The sequence below is a fragment of the Malus sylvestris genome, chromosome 3, assembly GCF_916048215.2.
Source record: "Malus sylvestris chromosome 3, drMalSylv7.2, whole genome shotgun sequence".
Lineage (NCBI taxonomy): Eukaryota > Viridiplantae > Streptophyta > Magnoliopsida > Rosales > Rosaceae > Malus > Malus sylvestris.
Genome location: NC_062262.1, coordinates 18,262,405 through 18,284,951, shown reverse-complemented (window position 1 = coordinate 18,284,951; position 22,547 = coordinate 18,262,405). Strand labels below are relative to the sequence as shown.

The following is a 22,547-nucleotide window of genomic DNA, read 5'->3' as shown; positions in this document are numbered from 1 at the left end:
ATTTATCCATTCCTTTTGCTCCAAAAGGTTCCAATTTGCTTCTTTTTTTGCACACTTTGGCCTTAGAACCTGAAAACACACAAAAGTGACTTTAAACACTAAAATAGCTAAGTAAACACAACTTAAATGCACGAGAACAAGCCAATTAAGTAGCATAAATATGCTCCTGTCAATCGCTTGTTCAAAAATCGAAGAGGCATCGCTTTCTCAACTTCGAGAGCCATATCTCCTTGGATAAAGCTTGTCTGTAATCTTCAAACGTAACATCAGCTTTCCAGATACCACAGATCACTTTTTCAAAGTGCTCTGACAGAGTTAAAACACGTGAAGCTGGCAGCTCCCACTACAGTGCTATGACCAAGAAGGGTAAAGGAATAGCATTACTACTTGTTGTTAGGGAGACTCTTATATATGTCGACCTTCATCCTCAACGGACAGGCAGACCTGCAAAAATGCTCAACCCTTCCTCATATCTGAGAAGGCACTCCCAATAAAACCTCTCGAAATACTCAGCTTTCTTTCCCCCCGATAATACCTTTGCAAACAAGCTACACCAGAGCAAGAATATCTCATATCATGAGGGTTAAAAGCAAGAGTATCCCATATCATGCTTTTTCCCTGTCTTTTCCTTTGGCCTTGTTCTTACCTGCAAGACAAGGAGAAAGAGAGCAATTAGTCAGCACTTGGAATCAAGCTTCCAGTCAGGAACTGACTGCCTGGAACCTCTTACCTGATTACTTACCTGGCATTGCTCTCGAGTACTCATCTTCAACATCTTATGCTTCCAAAGAAGATACCATATCTGCCTGAGAAACAGATAGGGCAAGTGAGAAGGATACAAGGAAGCATGTGGAGACAAGCGTAACAGAACACGTGCCGATACTTCCACTACTTTGTCAACAGCAAAAGTATCCCATATCAGCAGGGTCGAACGTACTCTAGATTTGATGGACTTGTTTTGACCTTCAAATTCTTCAGTCGGCCTTATACTCTGGAGGTAACCAGAAAACCCTCCAGCCCAGTTCAAGAATAAGCCTGTGGAAAGTTACTTCTTCAAAAGAAAAAGTATCTCATATCATCTCTTCTCCTTTTCTTCTCTTTATCCTTCATGCTGCCTGAAAGATAAGGAGACTAAGAACAATCAACCGGAACTCGAAATCAAACTTCTGATCTGGGACTGATTGCTTGGAGCTCTGATTGCTTACCTTGTCTGTCACCTCTTTCAGCAGATCCCCTAGCTCGGCGACTTGGGGGACTCCTACTACATGGTTTGTATCGCGCTTGACCAAGCCTGAAACTACAAGTAAGCTTCAAGTGAAATTGATACATTACCTTGTGCATCTCCACCAGTTAAAGATACCACCCCTGGACGGAGGAAGAGTACTTCCAGAGAAGATGCCACATCTACCTATGAGACAGATAAGGCAAGTGAAGACGATACCACACTTCGGTACTTAGAAGTTTCGTGATTACTCAGCGGATTGGATCTTGCAAGTCCCTAACAGTAGAGCTTCCCCTCCAACCAGGAGGCCAATCACAAAGCGACATGTGTCGACATCAGAAGCCAATCATAGCGCGACACGTGTCAACATCGGAAGCGAATCACAACACGACACGTGTCAATGTCAGAACAAGGCTAGAAACTCTCTTCTATAAAAGGAGATCATTCTCCCAAAATATTTCCTAATGCCATTTGTACTAAATCATTCACTTTTACCCACTAAAGGAGAGCTTGAACCTATGTACTTGTGTAAATCCTTCACAATTAATGAGAACTCCTCTACTCCGTGGATGTAGCCAATCTGGGTGAACCACGTACATCTTGTGTTTGCTCTCCTGTCTCTATCCTTTTACATACTTATCCACACTAATGACCGGAGCAATCTAGCGAATGTCACAAACTTAATATTTTCTGTTGTACCAAAGTCCTCACTGATTTTGTGCATCAACAATCCTTAAGTCTTTACCTTTTTGCATTGGTAATGGATGAGTTAACAGGACATATTCAAGATGTTATTCCTTGGTGTATGCTTTACGCAGACGATATAGGGTTGATAGATGAAACTCAGGAAGGGGTAAATGCGAAGCTTAACCTTTGGAGAGAAGTGTTGGAATCTAAAGGTCTTCGCCTAAGCCGATCATAGACAGAATATATGGAATACAAGCGGGATGGATGAAGTGGAAGAGTGCATCTGGCGTGTTGTGTGACCGTCGTATGCCACTGAAGCTCAAGGGAAAATTTTATAGGACGGCAATAAGGTCGGCGATGCTGTATGGCACAGAATGTTGGGCGGTGAAGCATCAACACGTACACAAAAATGGGTGTAGCGGAGATGAGGATGCTTCGTTGGAGGTGTGGGCTCACGAGAAAGGATAAGATTAGGAATGAGTGGGTTGGACATATGCAAAGAAGGCCTACTGACGCTCTAGTTCGAAGATGTGACTACGGGACAGAGGTTCAGGGCCGAAGGGGTAGAGGAAGACCTAGGAAAACTTTGGAAGAGACCCTAAGAAAAGACTTAGAGTACTTGGATCTAACGGAGGACATGACACAAAACCGAGCGCAATGGCGTTCTAGGATTCACATAGCCGACCCCACTTAGTGGGAAAAGGCTTTGTTGTTGTTGTTGTTGTTGTATCTTAATGTGTAATTACAGGTGAATTCTGGGGGAAGCTAAAGTTGGTTGCTGAGAGAAAGGTATGTCCATCTACGCCTTTGATTTTCTTGGTTTTCATTGGATATGTGGTGACTGTATTTTACATAATATGAATTTCGAAGACCATTACACAAAACTTTTGTACGAGGTTTTGAAATTAATTGAGTTGATGGAGACTTGTTCAGTTGAAATGAACATATAAGAACCGGCAGAGATCTTATGCAACTCAAATTTTTTTCCCTCTCTTTACTAGTTCATAATAAAACAAGTCTAGATAGAGTGACTACAACCACCAGCTCCAGAATAAGTCCTCTTGGCCTTACCTCAAAGGAAACAAAAAATTAAAACTCACTTTGTTTTCTTGTTTGAGTCGTTAAAAAGAATAACACCTCTACTTTGATTGGCCATTATACAGAAAAATGGTGCGATTCTTGATTCCAGGTATGGCTGAGTGATACGTCAAAGTGGGATTATGTGTTCCACTACGACAACCACTTGCACTTGCTGTATCAAAGCCTATCACATTTTTGCTTAGTAAATAAATTGCTTTCTATCAAATGATAATTACTTAGAATTTTGTGTCGTATAATGTAATTAAATAGGACCAACATTTGGTAACGGCCTATCTTATTGGAAGGCTTGTCCTGATTATCTTTCCATCGCCGGAAAGCATTCCAACATGAAAAAGATATTTCTTGAGCCAGCAGAGCTGAAACTGTAGAATGCCTTAGGGGCTTCGTAAAAATACAATTCATCTATACAATTAGATAAAAGCAGAGGCAGGGATGGCCCTCGTTTTGAGCTAGTGACTCTTGAAAGGAATTGTGAAACTTGATTTCACTATTCCAAGAAGTTATATTATTTCTTCAATGCTAATTCTTTACATATAGTAAGTTAGTAACCAAATCGATCACAAAATAACACTCTGTCGTAATTAAAAGAAAAAAAAATATAGTAATGTTAACAGAAGCCTTGGCCTGTGGATACTGCTTGGTGATAAGCTAGTGTATTTAGTAGCTTTTTTTCGCTTGTTTGTTACGTATGTGCATCCACATACACGTGTGCATGCATTATCGGTACTTTTAAGTGGTATCGTATTTGTTAGTTGATCATATGTATCAGTTGTCAGCTGTTCATCTGTTGATTGTACATTTTGTGTTGTTCAGTGATGTCTTATTTATAAATGGAATTAACTGAAATTGAGGAGACTCTTTCTCAACTACAAAGGATGAAATAAATGAAACAAAAAATAAAGTCGAATAGTTTCGGTTGTCCCAATACAAATTTTGGCTCGAAGGACAATGGAGAAATATGAAAGGAAAACTAACTGCTTATCCTCAATTGTTTAGGTGGGTGCTGCAGAAGCGGAGAGATTTTGCAAGGCGTTTCAACGGATTCATAAGAGACTTGTATGTACAATATGTTTTTCAAGGAACAATAGTCGTAAATATGAATTTAGTTTCTGTCTACATTGCTGAAATTCCTCGATTCTATTTGCTTCAGGTCTGTGAAGGACTGAGTTTGGATGCTGCCCAAAAATTCCTGAACTTGCCGTGATCTGTACCATAGATTCTGTGTGCTTTTGTGTATGGTGATTAGAAGCTTTTTCCTTCGTCTTCCTCCAAGGAAACTCTCGTGTCAAGGAGTTTCCGGCGACCACCCCCCTGTGATAGACAACTGAGATTAGACCCTTGTGATTGTATGAACTTTGTTAAACCATTCTTACCTGAGCTAATAGGCGATTGTTGTTGGGATTGTTTTGGACCTTTACAAGTGACAAGTTTACCTGTAAGTATAATCGAGGTTTTCCATCTGTTTTGTTCGTTGAACGCCAATCTATGACAACGCTATACGAGTCTTCCTTTGACGTTTTACATTTTCCTTGGTTGCAGTTAATGGAAAAAGGATGGAAAAATAGTACACGAATCACTTGTACGTATAAGGGAGATTTGATGAAGGTGGATATAAGTTTTGTGGAGGGAGCTTCAACACAGAAACGCCGAGCTAAGGGTTTTGGAGGGTTTTTGGAGCTTCTCCAGCTTCTGAGAGAGAGAGAGAGAGAGAGCGTTATCACAATAATATTTCTAGAGGTGATTGGTTAACTTAACTATTTTTTAGTTACCATGGAAGGTTGTGAACCTCCACGGTAACCAAAAAATTGTTTGATTTGTTAAAAAATTCATCTCTCTGCCAATGCTCACCACTAGGCTACTTTCATTGGTTTTAGTCCTCAAATATATCATTTTTTAAGAAATGGTAGCAAGTTAAGGCCATCTCCGATAGATAGAGCTAAAGGTCCAAAAGCTAAAAAATTGCCTGATTTGTTCAAAAATTTATCTTCAACAGATGGTTGGGCTATAATTCTGTGGAGCCCACTAAGTTATTATTTGGCCAAAGGGGCATCAGACTGGCCAAATATACCCTCCTTTTAGCCATTTTTTGGGACCTAGCACCTCACTTGCAATAATTTTATTCAAATTCAATGGCTAGATTTGAAAACATCCAAAGATAGTTTAATTGAATTAATCAATCAATTTAAAGTATAAACTAAAAACTAATAAATTATTGAGGAGACTATATTGAGCCCGTTCAGTTGAAAATAATATATGAGTATGGTATGACACTATATATTAAAAAATAATTTTTTGCAGGGCTATAATTTTGGATGGGACTATAACTAGTCATTTCGGTTGAAAATGACCTAAAATAAGCACATTTGCCAAAAGCTCTTCAATTAGAGATTATTTTGTTCATTTTTAGGGCTAATATTGGCCCAAAGCCTTTCGATAGAGATGACCTTGAATAACCTCATGTTTTTATCAACAGTTTTTTTTTTTTTTTTTTTTTTTTTTTTTTTTTTAAAAAAAAACCTCGTTTTAGACATTTCATCAACGTAGTACTAAAATTTAAAGAGTTACTTAAGAATAGGGAGACAACATTTGCCTTTATTTTATGAGAACAACTTGTATGACATGGATTTACAACCTCGTTATGTGTCAATAACACAAGAACATGAGAAAAAAAGTTAACACATGTCATTGTATAATTAGAATGAAATGCCATGTAGCAGTATGCCTGTACAAATCCTTTTCTCATTTTACCCTCCACCCAAGAAAAATAAATTAAAATAGGGATACAAGTAGCAAAACTTACTTTCCATGGGAACAAGGGTAGCGCCCAACATTGACAAAAAAAAAATGGATAGCTATCACATCCCAGCCCGAGCCCCTACCACATCCCGGGCTCGACTCGACCGTAGCACAATATTGTCTGCTTTGGGTTGTTTCTGGGAACTCACATGAGAACTTCCCAGTAGGTCACCTGCCTCGACCACGCCCTCACGGTTTTGTTTCTGGGAACTCACACGAGAACTTCCCAGTGGGTCACCCATCATGGGCTTGCTCTTGCGCGCTACTCGCTTAACTTCGAAGTTCCGATGGAACCCGAAGCCAGTGAGCCCCCAAAAGGCCTCATGCTAGGTAGAGATGGGAATATACATATAAGGCTTAGATGATCCACTCCCCTGGACGATGTGGGATGTTACAATCTACCCTCCTTAAGGGCCTGATGTCCTCGTCAGCACACTTCCGACCAGGGATTGGCTCTGATACCAAATTGTCACATCCCGGCCTAGGCTTCCACCACATCCCAAGCTCGACTCCACCGTAGCACGATATTGTCTGCTTTGGGCCCCGACCACGCCCTCATGGTCTTGTTTCTTGGAACTCACACGAGAACTTTCTAGTGGGTCGCCCATCATGGGATTGCTCTCACGCGTTACTCGTTTAACTTTGGAGTTCCGATGGAACCCGAAGCCAGTGAGCTCCCAAAAAGCTTCGTACTAGGTAGAGATGAGAATATACATATAAGGCTTAAATGATCCACTCCCCTGGACGATGTGAGATGTTACAATAGCCCCCTAAGATACTACAATTTAGTATAAAGTAAATTTTGAATAATAGTTAGCCTCTATGATGCAAAGTTGGATTTGTCAAGTTTGCCCAAACAAATGTGTTCCTATTCTACACTTGAATTTAAATTTAACCGACAGTAATTTAGGTTAATTTAGTGTAGGTTAGAGCTTGAACTTTACACTCTAGAATGAATAGTCATCGTTTGTGTGTCCTAGATTGAATCATCATGGATCTTATTGTTTTACAACATTGTGAAGAATCTTATTTTGGCAATAATTTTTTTTTTTGGGGGGGGGGGGGGGCTACAAAATCGCATGAATACCAACTTAAATATAAAATTACATGATGTAAACAGCAAGAGACATTGATACTAAAATATAGCAAGTGGCCCTCTAACACAATGGTGAAGAAGAGTGTTGCCTTTACACTACGGCATGGGTTCAAATCTTGTCAACTCTCTAATCTAACATCTAATCGAATAAATCGATCGTTTAACAAAATGAAAGTGGAGAAGCAAGGAATTGGCGAACATTGTATGTTTTAACATACACACTCTATATTCATCTGCCGTGGATAAATTATTGACCAAAAATAAATTCCACCAGTTTGCTGGTATTTTGTGGTAGTAAGTTAAATTTATTGCACTTATCTTAATGTGTAATTACAGGTGAATTCTGGGGGAAGCTAAAGTTGGGTGCTGAGAGGAAGGTATGTCCATCTTGCCTTTGATTTTCTTGGTTTCCATTGGATATGTGGTGACTATATTTTACATTGAGTATGAATTTCGAAGACCATTACACAAAACTTTTGTACTGTGTCAAATTTTGACACAACTGGTTTCTGAACATTTTGGAACAGAAGACGAACATAAATTTTGACACAACAGGTGAATTCTGGGGGAAGCTAAAGTGGGAACATGTGTTCCACCACCACAACCACTTGCACTTGTTGTAAAAGAGCCTATCACATTTTTGTTTAGTAAATAAATTGATGTCTATCAAATGATAGTTACTTGGAAGGAAAACTAACTACTTGTACTCAATTGTTTAGGTGGTTTTCAGGCTAGATCTGTCCCTTGCACAACTCTCCTGGGTCTTGCTTGTCGGGCAAGGTCTGCTGCTTGGTGTACTGCAATATGTGTTTGTTATTAGTTTGAATGGTGCCTTTGTGGGGTCTATGTTAGGTCTTGAGGCTCACAATCAAAACTAATATGGATTTGAGCATGTCACTGTTATCTTTGTATAACATATTGTTCTTTTTTGGTTATTAATTGGGTTGATTACTTGCACCACAAGTTACTTAGACTTCTTCATTCTATTGGATTGTTACAAATGGGTTAAGTCTGTATAAATTTCTTTTTCTTGCCTTGTAAACAAGGACTTTTATTCATAATATCATATGTCCAATTAAGGGGAATTCAGGGCCCTTCGGATTATCTCTTTGGTTATGGCTAACACTAAAGAAGCAAAGTAAATTAGTTCAACAAGATTAATCATAGATGAAACTTTGAACAAAAAGCAGTAAAAAATGATGTAAGATACCATGAAAAATGCATAAAACAACAGATCTACTTTATGTAAGTACAGACAAAAGAGACTCGAGCAAGATTATGACCTTGTTAGGCAAGGTTCGTCTTCTTGCAACCACTTCTCTTTGTGTTTTATAGGGCTTGTAATATTTGGAGAATGAAATGTAAATCGGGTTTACTAAAAGGATTAAATACTACAACACTAGGAAAGGTAGCAGAGCTTCTAAAACTTGACAAAAGAAAGTTTTCTATGGTGGACCTATTACTAAAAGGGTAGAGTCTAGTCAAACTAAAGCATTTTGGTTTCTTGCTTGTTTGAGAGCAAAGTTATATGTCTTTTGATTGATTTGTTGAGTATCATTGTCCCTTGTTGTTTTTATAGCCTCTCTAGCCCGACTGTCCAAGCCTTACCTTTTGGTGATGGCCTCTAGAGTATGGTGAGTCACCATTTATTTACCTATCCATGCCCTTGAAAAGTGCTTTTTGCTGAGGATGAGCTGCCCTTTGAGTGTCACTTCTCACATAGGCTTGTTGCCTATTCCTTGGCAAAAATAATTTTTAATTCTTCTTGGGCTGTCGACTTGTCCGAGCCCAATCCTCCTTCTACTTTCTGCGTTCTTAGGCCTCCGATCACACTAAGCCCAACATTAAATATCCACTCAAACATGTTATATGGGTGCTGCAGAAGTGGAGAGATTTTACAAGGCATTTCAACGGATTCATAAGAAACTTGTATGTACAATATGTTTTTCAAGGAACAATAGTCGTAAAGACTAATTTAGTTTCTGTCTACATTGCTGAAACTCCTTGTTTCTATTTACTTCAAGTTTATGAAGAATTGAGTTTGGATGCTGCCCAAAAATTCCTCAACTTTTCGTGATTTATAACGGAGATTCTGTGTGCTTTTGTACATTTACATACTAAAAGTTGCCAAGTACCTCTTCATTATGACATCAAGTGGTGGGCTCCTTGAAAAATGAAATGACCAAAGTGCTTAGAGGTTGACGCTTTTTATCCTTTTTGGGAGCTGATTTGAGCCTCTAAGGTGATCTCCAATAAAAAGGGCTAAAAATGACTTGATTTGTCCAAAAGTTTATCTCCAACCGATAATTGGGTTATGATTCTTTGGAGGTCCCATGCCATTATTTGTGTCACATCCCGGCCCGGGTTCACCATATCTCAGGCTTGTTCCACCACCGTAGCACGATATTGTTTGCTTTGGGCCCTGACTACATCTTCATGGTTTTGTTTCTGGGAACTCACACGAAACGTCCCAATGGGTCACCCATCATGGGATTGCTCTTGCGTGCTACTCGCTTAACTTCGGAGTTTCGTTGGAACCCGAAGCCAGTGAGCTTCCAAAATGCCTCGTGCTAGGTAGGGATGAGAATATACATATAAGGATCACTCCCCTGGGCGATGTGGGATCTTACAATCTACCCCCCTTAGGGGCCCAACATCCTCGTCGGCACACACACGGCCAAGGTTAGGCTCTGATACCATTTGTCACATCCCGACCCTAGTCCACCACATCTCAAGCCCGTTCCACCACCGTAGCATGATATTGTCCGCTTTGGGCCCCGACTACACCCACACAGTTTTATTTCTAGGAACTCACACGAGAACTTCCCAGTGGGTCACCCATCATGGGATTGCTCTCGCACGCTACTCGCTTAACTTCAGAGTTTCGATGGAACCCGAAGCCAGTGAGCTCCCAAAAAGTCTCGTGTTAGGTAGGGATGAAATATACATATAAGGATCACTCCCTTAGGCGATGTGGGATTTTACAATCCACATTGTAACATCCCATATCACCCAGGGGAGTGATCCTTAAATGTATATTCCCATCCCTACCTAGCACGAGGCCTTTTGGGAGCTTACTGGCTTCAGGTTCCGTAGGAACTCCGAAGTTAATCGAGAAAGAGGCCAGAGCACTCCCAAGATGGGTGACCTACTGGGAAGTTGCTCCTGAGTTCTTAAAAACCAAACTGTGAGGGAATGGTAAACCTAAAGCGAACAATATCATGCTACGGTAGTGGAACAGGCCCGGGATATGGTGGCCCCGGGCCGGGATGTGACAAATGGTATCAGAGCCAATCCTTGGCCGGAAGTGTGCCGACGAGGACGTCAGGCCCCTAAGGGGGGTGGATTGTAACATCTCACATTGCTCGGGGGAGTGATCCTTAAATGTATATTCTCATCCCTACCTAGCACGAGGCCTTTTGGGAGCTCACTGGCTTCAGGTTCCATAGGAACTCCGAAGTTAAGTGAGAAGGAGGCCAGAGCACTCCGAAGATGGATGACCCACTGGGAAGTTGTTCGTGAGTTCCCAAAAACAAAACTGTAAGGGAATGGTAAGCCCAAAGCGGACAATATCGTGCTACGGTGGTGGAACGGGCCCGGGATGTGGTGACCCTGGGCCGGGATGTGACAATTTGACCATAAGGGCATCAGGCTGGCCAAATGTAGCCCCCCTCTTATCTTTTTTTTGGGACTCGGCTCCTCAATTACAATAATTGATTTAAATTCAATAGCTAGATATGAAAACATCAAACGGCAGTTTATCTAAATTAACCGATAAATTTAAAGTATAAACTTAAAACTAATAAATTATTGAGAGGGCTATGTTTAGCCCATTCGGTTGGAAATTGTATATGAGTACAACTTGACATTGTTCATTTAAAATATTTTTTTTACAAGGAATTGTGACAACCCGTCTCGAATTTTATTATCGATGGTGTGAAATGATGAATTTACCCTTGAATGTTTGTGGTGTTGTGTGGTTTAGGTTTTGGTTGTTGACCAATTAAAATTTTTCCTAAGTGTTTGGACCCAATTAGAAAAGAGATTTTTGTTTGTTGTGATTGGATGCCCAAAACTGGACACCACACACACACACCCAAAGTAGCCCGTTGACTCTCTCTTTTTCCTCCCTCTCGCATTTTCTGCCATTTCCGTACAAGCGTACGGACAACCTTCAAACCTACACTTCCAGTCACGGATCGAAGCTGGGGAAGTGGTCTTTGTGTTCCTTGCAAGTCCAGGAGCTCATCCATGCCATTTGTTGGACATGAAACCTTTGAAAATCCAAGAACCAGAAACCCCAATTTGGTGTACTATTCATATGATCGTGATCGTGACGTTTTCAAGGAGTTTTAAGGCTCTAGGAAGCTTTAGGACGTCTTCACGAAGCTTGGGAAGTAATTTTGGAATGTTTTGGACGTTGGGAGACTCGGGTTCTAGGAGTTGCTGAAGTGGCCGGAGTATCGTGCTTTCTCCGAGTATTGGGGCTCAAAGTTGGTAAGGTTTTGTTCCTTGCATCATAAGCTTCATTTTGAGACAAATTTCATAAGTTTTGGTTAAGAAATGAAAGAGTTACGAAGGTTTGAATAATTTTTCAGTTTTCGGCGATAGCAGCGACATCGGCGTCGGGCTTTGACAAACTAAGGAAGGAGGAGGAGAATATTCATCAAAGTTGACAGAATATTCTGACGCCGTCAGGTAAATATCCCTAACAACGTTAACTATTCCGTTCCCCGTGCCAGGCATGTGCTTGCGCGTGGCCGTGCGTTTGGCAGTGCCTTGGCCGGCGCGTGAGTGCTTAGAAATTTTTTTCTAAAAATATGAGGATGTTCCTGAGCTTGAGTAGATCTTGGTGGTATATTCAAATACCCCATTTGAGCGAGCAATGTATGAGAAGTTATTTTCTAGTTTTGTGTATGTGCTTTAAATCATGTTTATTTAGTTATTTCGCATATAGGTGAGACCTAATCCTGAGGACGAGCGCCATCAATCGAGTCTCGGGGGCTAAGACCCTTCGACATACTAGTGAGTGGGCTTTTGGTTTTCCGTATATACCTATATACTTGAAATTTTTTCCCAGAAAATGAATTTAAATAATTATACGTTTTGAAATGCCATGCAAAATATCTGCCTATTTTATTTATGCATTAGTAGTTGCATATATTTATAATTGGTGCTGCAGACGCACAGGTAAGTGCCAGGTAAGTTCATAAATTAAAGATATGAGATTACTTTAGTTATGTGATATATGATGTGATGCATTGAGAGCTCATAAACCAGCACCCCGGTGTTAGTGGTCCCGCCCAGAGTTAAGGCACAGTCCTTCACGTGATGTTCACCTCCCACACCATATGCTCACCTTGGATCCAAGTTAGGTGCACATGCTTAATCGTACAAACCACCTTAGGTGGTTCCGACTCGTAGGTGACCCGCGATCATTCGCACCGCTTTCACATGATCGTAGCACTAGAGCATATTTATTTTACACCTAGTCTTGTCGTACAGACCACTTTAGGTGGTTCTGACTCGTGTGCAGGATTTGATATGATTGAGATTGGTTATGAGCTATAGACTCAGCCGTGCAGGTCACGTTAGGTGGATCTGGCTGATATGATATCTGGCATTGATATATTTAACTGGATTACTTATAGCATTTCATTGAAATACTTTGGCATGGTATATTTCTATGGATTTTCATCCTGAGCATGATTTCTGATATAGCATATATTATTATTTTCTGGGAAATTATACAGGTTTTATGACAAGGGGTTAGAACTTTTGAGAAATGAAATGATTTTGAAAAGCTTTGTTTTTGCCTACTCACACTTTCTGTTTTGCGCCCCTCTAGGTTTTAGGTAAAAGTGCGTGGAGGCTCACGGGGATTTCGACGGTGGTTCTGACAGAACATCTTAATGTAGGATCACCCTTGGGTGTTGTATAATTAGTACTTGTCCTGCCTAACTGCACTTAGGCTACTTATGCTCTGGTTGTGTAATTCACACTTAATCTCGCACTAGCACGTTATCTTAACTAGTACTGCTAGTAGGTTGGTTTTTTTTATTCACTCGTATTCTCCATATCTTTATTGCTTCCGCACTTTGCACATGGTTACGTCACTCTCACGTGACGGCCAACACGCCTTGATCTAGGTCGGGGTGTGTCAGAATAATTCTAGGCGAGTTATATTTAGCTATTTCAGTTGGAGATGGCCTAAATTGTGCACATTTGCCAAATGCTTTTGATTGGAGACTGTTTTGTTCATTTCTAGGGCTAATATTGGCCCAAAGCCCTTCGTTAGAGATGACCTTAAATATCCTCTTTTTTTCTTTTTTTTTCTTTTTTTTATCAACAGTTAAAATAGCCTCTTTTTTGTGAGGCGTAGCCCACCCTCCTTTAGACCATCTCCAATCTTTGAGTTAAAACTTAAAAATTTTAGCCCATAAAATTTAGGTTTTAACTCAGAAGCAGCTTTTTTGTTCAAACCCTTCTGGGTTGAAATTTTAGCCCCAGATTATTAAAAAATGAATTTAGGCTTTTTTATCGTTATACTATTCCATCCAAAAGTTTGATTTTAGTTCAAAGTGATCAATACATAGAATCAGAACAAGTGCTGAAATTCGTGCGGGAGCATATACTTTAAATTTTAAAGAGAGGGTTCGAAAACATATTTATTCTGATTCAGAGGGAGAAATGCACTGAAGTACTGATGTATACCATGTGCCGGAATTTACATATAGTAATGTTTTTTTCTTAAAGTAACTTTTTTAAAAGAAAAAAAAATTATGTAGACTATCATAATTTAATTTTATGAACATTTTAACCTAAAAATATTTAGATTCTGACAAATACTAAAAAATCACTAACCGATACCATGAAACTCGTGAAACACTATGAAAGAATATGAAACACATAAAAGAATTTTTTTTTTATAATTACTTTAGCAGTTGGATTTAAATTTGGACCATTAGATTTTTTTTTTACCATTAGATTTCATCATATTAGATTTTAACCGTTGGATTCAATGAATTTATAAATATAAAACTTAAAAAGGATATACATATATGATGGAATTTGAGATAAGTTTAGAACCTAAAATTTGAGTTTACTAGAAATGAGTTTTGAGTTTTAACTCATATTTGCCCCAAGGGTTGGAGCAATTTGAGATAAGTTTAGAACCTAAATTTGAGTTTACTCGGGTTGGAGTAGGTCTTAGTGTAGATAAATCATTTGTTAAAAGAAAAGCCTCTTTTTAGACATTTTATCAACGTAGTACTAAATTTAAAGAATTACTTAACAATAGGGAGACAATATTTGCCTCTATGTTATTAAAACAACTTGTATGACATGAATTCACTGCTACATTATGTCTTGTGTCAATAATACAAGAACATAAAAAAAAAGTAAAGCATATCATTGTATACTTAGAATGGAAGGCTGCCATGCAGCCGTATACCTGCACCATACAAATCTTTCTCTTATCTTACCCTCCCAACAAAACAAAACAAAAAAGGTATGGAGACAAGTAGCAAAACCTACTTTCGATGGGAGCAAGGGTAGCGCGAAACATTGACCAAGAAAAAGGATAGCCTCCAACGTGGAGATATATGGTAATTCATTCCTTCAATGAAAAGAAAGAGACAATTGGAGTTTGGACAGCTTCCAAGTAGAGAGGAGGACACTAATAGCATCCAATGTTTCGGATATGAGTTTTTCTACAACCACTAATTAATTTATCACCTAACTTATTTAGATCTCAATTCATATGTTGTGTTCCACTTTGAACCTTATCTATTCACAACGTATAAGACACCGTCATATAATTTAGTATAAAGTAGAATTTGAATAAATAGTTAGCCTCTATGATGCAAATTTGGATTTGTCCGGTTAGCCTAAACAATGTGTTTCTATTTTACACTTAACTTTAAATTTACTCAACCGTAATTTAGGTTAATTTAAGACTACAAGATCAGATGAATATATGAAATTACACGAGAATCGGGTGATGTAAGAGTATCTCCAAAGGAGATGTCAAATCCTAAGTGGAGATATGACTGTGCATATTTGACATAAAAAATCCATTCAACTGAAGTATGATTTGCTAACTGAATTTGAAGCCTTTGTGTTTAGGAGTCAAAGTTGACTTCAACTTTAAATTAATTTTTTTATTAGTTTAATGGTGAGTGCCTTTTTCCACTAACATTTCAACCAATAAATTTTGTTTCAATAATTTTTTTAATAAATACAACCATTTAAAGCTCTATATTAATAAAAATAATATTTGACAAATAGGTTAGAAAAATATAAGACTTTAGATTGTCACATCAACCATTAATTGTAATTTGACTCTAATAATTTGAATTTTCCATTGGAGATGATCTAAGCTGCAAGATATTGATACTAAAATAGTCTTACGAAAATAGTATAGAAGGAGGTAGATTGAGAAGTCAGCTTGGTCATAGATCAAACCACAACTAGTGACCCAATAGTAAGAGCGCAAACTGCAGCTCCCCAATAAACAAAAAGTTGTGGGAGGTCCTGGGTTCGATACTCTGAGTTAGTGAGTTTGCTTGATTGTAGCTCATAGTGACATTTCTCATAGCTTTTCCTGGTTCGGGAGCGGTGGATAATAGTGACTTACCACCAGTTTTTCCCTTTCTGAAATAGAAAGCTTGGTCATAGATTACTACCAATCTCTCCACCACTTTTGAATGGAGGACCATCAGATTCAGATCGGACGGACATTAATTGACTCAAGTAATTAAGTGATGCAATAATTTCGATGGAAAATATTCTCCAATTTATTTCATGCATTCCAACTTTTCATTTAGCTATTTTTTTCTTTGTCACAGCATCACCTTTTTTTTTTTTTTTTTTTTTTGTGGGTTTTGTCGGCCGATTTCTTGTAGACAACAACTTGATCATATGCTAACTTTGACGAGATATGTAAATACATTTTGCATGTATAACTCGTGATGATCATTCTATTAGTATTATTATACATCTAATATAAAAAGCGGGAATGTAATCCGAACTTGATTACATAGCAGAATACTGACTCTTTTGGTTGACTTGATTAAGCCTAAATCTAAGATGCAGGAGTCAAAAGTGGGAAAGAGTGATTAAATAGTTTTGTAGTTTGTACACACTTGGTTAGTGACAATGTGTTTATGTATGTCAAATTTACGAGAAATTCTTTTACTAGAGAATGCGTAGTGTACATTTTCAACACATAAGATAACAAGTGTCTAACTTTAGGCGTTTCACTGCTGTAAAGTGTAAACATCACCAACCATTCTTGTAGGTAGGCAGGTGGATGTGGAAAAATGATAAGTTACCAGTAACAGATGGAAAACTAGTCTCATATACTTTCATGGATGTCTGAAAGTCAAAGATGGAGTACCATTCTGCCATGAATTAGCAGTCCCACTGCCACCCATATCATATGTCTATACATGGGAGTAAGATTTTCTCTCCTTTCTCCCCTTCTATTCTCATTCCATTCTCTCATTTCCTCTCGTAGATTGTTTTTCATCTTCTTCTGACTATTAAAAATTAAACACAAAATGTTGACGTGGCTTAATTGTAACTGTTCGAATATGAGGAGACGGAAGAGAATGAAGATTAGGATGAAAGAGAATCCTAGTTCATGTATATGCATGGGGCATAGATCCAAAAGAATGTGTCGTTTTGTATGTTGAAAGTGGGTTGAGGGTAGCTGGCTGTGAGCCTGTGAATCCGTGCTGAACAACGACAAGAACAATGAATTGTCGTTAAATTGGTCGAACATCCAAATCACCAAACTTGACTTTAGTTGAACAACATGTTTTAGTTCAGTGAACAAATTACAAATCAAATTAAAAAAATAACAAATCAAAGTAAAGAGAGGACAACAGAGCTCATCTTTAGAGGTAACGCACTTTGTTACATAATTATACTTGGATTGAATCCGAAGATAGCATGAAGGGCATCGCGTTCACACACACAGCGACACCGACACCGACACCGCCACGTTTTCTGACATTAATGATATTAATAGTATTGGCAATGGCACCACATGACATCACAACAGTACAAAAATAAAAACAAATGTTTATCGTTATTTGGTACGAAGAATACGATGGATCACCAATCTAAATTAATACGGGGGGTGGGGGCCCCACAAGGAAAGCCGAGAGGAGAGGCAAGTGGCCGTTGATTTTATTATGATTGCTTTCATATCATTGATTCCAGCTAACATCAATCATACCTTGTCTATCTATTCATTCTTCATAAATCAAGTAAAACGCCTAATTTAACAAAGAAGCCAAACAACACATCATTTTGAATCTCTTTCAAACTACGGTCTAGTAATATTCTTCTTCACTTGTAAGTGATAAGATTTAAGTTTAATTTTCACCAAAAGAAAATATGAACCACATTACTGCTAACCCATTATGAGGCTAAGCCTCTCCTTCCTCTTCGCATAGATAATATCGGTTGTTTAAATAACATAAAAATGTTTAATTGGACCGAGAAAATTCTCTTGCAATCCACGTTATAATCATCCTACAAACACATAATGTACTATTTGAATACAAGATTGAGTTACACATCGACATTACATATTTTTAATACAACTAGGCAATTATAATAAATTAATATTAAATTCGTCGTCAACAAAATTCAAACTTAGAACAATTTCTAATTAAAAAGCCCATTTCTTCATACTTACATATCCTCCCATAATTTGGTTTACACGGTCCATGTGTCTAGAAAAATAATGTGCGATTGTCATTTTTCTACCTAGAAATATCTCACGAAATATAATGCGATCCAAAATATAGGACCCACATGCAATTTAGTCTTACAAAAGAACATTTATCTGATGTAGCCAACATTTTTCTCAATGGAATCTACATACATTTTACCAAAATACACAACAATTTTCCAATTTTTAGGAGGGAAGGCAAAAAATTTAAAGAAAAATTCTTGGAAAAAGAAATGGGCCGGGCTTACGGTTTAATTACCACCCTAGGCCCAACACTACCCGTCAAACGTAGGGCCTATTTTTCTTCTTCTTCTTCTCGTCGTGTATTAGACAGACAGACAGTACTCGATTTCTGCATTTCATACCAATATGTACACGAAGAACACGCATCGAAAAGACAAAAATGACCCTACTAGCTTACCTTTCTCCTCTTTATCTGGTTGTTGATTCCCTTGGCCTCTTTTGACATGTTGTCTGAGACGAGGTCTGGGTTGGAATTTCCTATATGGGATTCGATAGTTTGGGGGCAAGTTTTTACGCCTCTCCAAAACCACATTCCCACTTGGTTTCCCCAACTTCCTTTCACCTGCACGAACAAATAGATACCCATTTCACTTAATTTGTTTCTATTATAAATGGGCAATATTTCTGCCAAAAAACGGAAAACTATTATGTGTTACGACGTCCGCAGTCATTCCTCTTTACATAGAAATTCCAAGCGAGACATGTGCGCAACAACTTTTTCTTTTGTGGTTTTAATGAATTACTTTAGCATACGTATCAGAGAGTAGGAAATGTTTTCAACACTATGTATTATAAAATGATACGAGAGATGAATGACTGAGATTGAAAATAAAAGATAGTTAATAAGTATTTATTTATAAAAAATTAAATGGGAGTTTTAGAGTGGCATCGCACTACAAGCAAGCTATTAAGTCGTGCAGGTTGAAGCTACCTAACTCTCAATGCGTTTTTGTCATTATTTAAATAACACGAGAACATAATGATCAAATCTTACAATGATACACCTACTAATCTTAATCAACCATTTTAATCCGCAAAAGAAAACGCTTACTAAAATTTAAACATGGGTTGGAAAATTGGAAAGTTTTGCAATCTCAACGGTGTTTAAACGGTCGAGATTGTCAAAATTCAATCATGCAAATCCAGACGTCCACTGAACCGATGCGCATTGTAGAATTTTTGTGAAAGGCGCAAAATTTCCATTCCCATTTTAAATGAATGTCTCATTTATATGTGTTTTTAAAATGACTAAAAATACTTTTAGAGAAAATATTTTTTTATTCTAAAAGCACTTAAAATCCTTTTGCGCAAGAAACATCAGTTATATGCTATTTACTTGCATTTTATAAAAAAATTAGTTCTAAAAACATTTTAAGTCAAAAGCACATCCAAAATTCATAATAATCCGATTACGACTCGGACTTACCTCTCCTAACTAATAATCCAATTTTCCCGGGTTACTGTTACGGACCAAACTCACAACTGAGTCCACTCGCTAACAAGGACCTAACTCACCAAATTCACATGCCAAAAACAAAATTAAAAAGAAATAAAATAAAAAACATAAAAAAAACGCTTACCAGAGTGAATGCGGCGAATCTCAGTCCCGGAAAATGACTTTATCGGCCAAATCCAACAAGGGTTTCAGGCAATCCGGCGAGAACTTCCTCGCGAACAAGTACGACTCCGAGAAATTCGACTTCCGCAGCCGATAAATCAACTCCGCCGACACTTCCACGGGTCGGTACGTGTACGGGTGCCCGTTAACCGTGCCCGTCCAATTAACCCGGGTAAGAGTGTAACGGGTTACCCCTTCCGGATCCGCCATTGACAACAAGGTCGGAAAGTAGTGCTCTTCCGGGTAGCATTCGTCTTCTCTGTAACACGGCACTCTGAACTTTCTCCAGAGCGCGCGATCCTTGAGCACCACGAGCGCGTGATGGCGCGTAAGGAGGAAGAACTGGGATCCGACCCGGAATTGATCGAATGGAACCTCCGGCATCATCGCGAAGCGTCCTCGGGCGGAGTACCGCTTCCAGAGATTGGTGGATTTGGAGATGATCTCGATGAAGCTCTTGTAGCGGATCTTGAGTCCCATCCGGGTCAACTCGGCATCGTCGGAGTCGGCAGCGGGGCGGGTCAAGTCGAAGGTGGTGGAGAAGAAGAGGGAATGGTAGACGTATCGAAAAGAGTGGAGGGGGACGCAGTGCTGGGAGAGGACGGCGAAGAACATGTTGGCAGGGTCATCGATGACGGCGGAGGCGAGAAGGCGGCGCGTGGCGGAGATCAAGGTGGCGGAGGCGCGGTAGGTGCGCTTGGAAGGGACGAGGCGGTTGTGGAAGACGGTGCCGGGGGGAAGAGTGACGTTGGCAGAGGGGTCGGCATGGACGTAAATATTGTAAAGATTGGGGTTGGTTTTGGAGAAGAAGCAGGACCAGAGAGGGGCGAAGTGGAGGTCGGTGTTGGTGAGGAAGAGGAAGGCAATTTTGGGCTTGGAGGATTTGGAATCGAGGGCGAGGTGGGAGAAGGTGGGTTTGGGTCGGTTAGGGTTAGGGTTGAGGGCGCGGGAGAAGAGGATTTGGTCGTCGATTTCGTCGGCGGGGGAAATGGGGACGGTGGGGTGGGAGGGGGGGGAGGAAGCGAGGGCCGAGGAGGAATAGGAGAGGGAGAGAAAGGAAGAGGAAGAAGGAGACCAGAAATGGGGTGGAGGAGAACATTGGGTTGGAGCATGAAAGGGAGGTGGCGGTGGAGGCGGGGGCGGGAGGGGGACGGTGGATGTTGTGGTGGAGGTCGGGAGGGGGAGTGGAGGAGGACTTCTTGGAGGTGGAGTCCCTGTGTTTGGGGGTGGAAGGCGGCGGCTGAGGCGGCTGGTGCTTGAACAAGTTGAGTGGAGTCAAAGAGTGATGGGTGGGGGGAGGATGGGTTTTGGAAAGTCGGGAGAGTTGGAGATTTGGAAGGGAATCCAGATTGGAGGTTGTGGGTTTCGCGGGGGAGAGAGAGGGGTGGAGGGATGCAGAGATACAAGGCCTATATTACTTGCGCTGTTACGGGTCATTAAATCCAAATCCCTAACTTATTTCCTCTCTTCTTTGTCCTTTACTTTTTTATTTATTAGTATCACTTTCACTGCCCCCCTCTCTCTCTTATTTTGCTTTTCAACCAAGAAAAAAATGAAATTTATATTATTCAGATTTGTAATAACTAAAATAAATATTATTTTAAAGGGCTTTGATTGATACATTTTTGGGGCTGACTATCATTTGCACGGAGTATCTATTTTTCTACATTTTACTATTAGATTTTGAAGTTGCGTCTAGTTTATATCTTTATTCTATTTATCATACTGATGAGGTTTTTTTTTTTTTTTTTTTTGGAAGAAAAGTAAATTCAGTACCAACAAAACATAATTACAAGAAATGAGGTCCAATAACAATATACAAACATCCAAGATATGGACCACCAAAAGAAAACAGCAAGAAGCCCAAAACCAGACTTTCGAGCCCAAACGAAACACTGAAAAGAAGACTCCAAATTCCATTAGAGAGCACAACATCGTTCGCCACCACACAACGAAAGAAACCAAAGGAAAAAAACCCACTAGCATCGGTGCCATCAAAGACACCCTAAAAGAAGGAGGTGGTGTAATCGCTCGAGTTGGAGCTCTACGCACCTTCCGAGAGATCCGCGAGAAATCGCCTTGTAATTGTGAGAAATCGCAATGAGAAAAGCGGGTGACGAACCGAATTGTTGGATCAATGAAGGATGGAGCTGATTGGAAACGATATGAAGTGGATTACTTGAAATCGTGGAGGTGTAAGGAAGGGGGAATGAAAATAGGGAGTAGGCACAGGGAAATTAGATGTCGAAGGGGTTGGGGGGTAAAGAACGATCAAACCAAAAGGAGGAGAAAAAGATTGCCACCAACCCTAGCCAAAGTTAGGGCTGGCAGCTAGAAAGAGGATAAGGTTAAGGAGGCCACTCACACAGATGTGAGAAAAGCACTCACAAAGAGAGAATCTCTCTCACAAGATAGAGAGAAAATTTAGGTTCACAAATTTAGGGAGATTTATGTTATGTCTTATAAGTCTTATATGTGGGCTAGGGGTCTGCTGTCCCTAATTTGATGTCTTTTTTGTGTCTATTTCCTAATTTTTTGACACGTGTCCATTAAATTAACACCAAATTTAACATTGTTAACTTTTCATAAACTAATTAAACAACAAAAAATTAAAGAAAATAAAAATCATCACTTGATAACCACTGATTGCAACTACACAACCTCATCACTGTCGACTGCTACAACCACACAACCCTATCGTTGCCAACCATTACAACCACACTAGTGACATCACCCTATCACCGCTAATATGAGGAGACGTTGCTCCTCACAGACGGCGAAGCTTCCTTTCTCTCTTCAAATTCTCGATGATTGATCCATCTCGCCAATACGTGTGAAGTTTGAAGTTGAAATTTAAGGATATCTAATCGATTGATGTGATCAAACCATCTTTGCAGGCAAGAGAGAGGAAGAGAGATTTTGAAACCCCAAATGAAACAAAGAAGATAGTCAATGATGGGAAAAGCAAAACCCGCAAAAATATCTTCAATGAATTTAGGAAATAATCAAATAATACCAAAGTGGGGGGGGGGGGGGGGGGGAGAGAGAGAGAGAGAGAGAGAGAGAGAGATAATACTCATTGGGTTTTGCGTCACGGTTGGATCAGAGAATGAAGGAGGGACGAAGCTTGCAACTTTCGACTTGCGGGAGAGGTTCGAACTTTGAAATTGAAGGGAAGGTTGAGAGCTTGCAATTAATGGATGTAGGATGATGAGTTTCCACAGGGTTTAAAGGTTTCTTTAAAGGATTGCAGGGA

At 39.5% G+C, this 22,547-nt stretch overlaps 1 protein-coding gene and 1 long non-coding RNA gene across 2 annotated transcripts; both read right to left on the bottom strand.

Moving 5' to 3' along the window:
- Positions 1 to 3,868: 3,868 nt before the first annotated feature.
- Positions 3,869 to 4,704, bottom strand: LOC126616720 (uncharacterized). The gene is made up of 2 exons (XR_007621243.1): positions 4,444 to 4,704; positions 3,869 to 4,321 (listed from the first exon to the last, which is right to left on the bottom strand). It is a non-coding gene; the product is annotated as an uncharacterized LOC126616720 (long non-coding RNA).
- A 12,859-nt stretch (positions 4,705 to 17,563) lies between these two features.
- Positions 17,564 to 20,752, bottom strand: LOC126614939 (glycosyltransferase BC10). The gene is given in 3 exon segments (XM_050282649.1): positions 17,564 to 18,235; positions 19,254 to 20,312; positions 20,314 to 20,752. Coding segments are annotated over 2 exon segments (1,116 nt in total). The 5' UTR covers positions 20,391 to 20,752; the 3' UTR covers positions 17,564 to 18,235; positions 19,254 to 19,273.
- Positions 20,753 to 22,547: the final 1,795 nt, after the last annotated feature.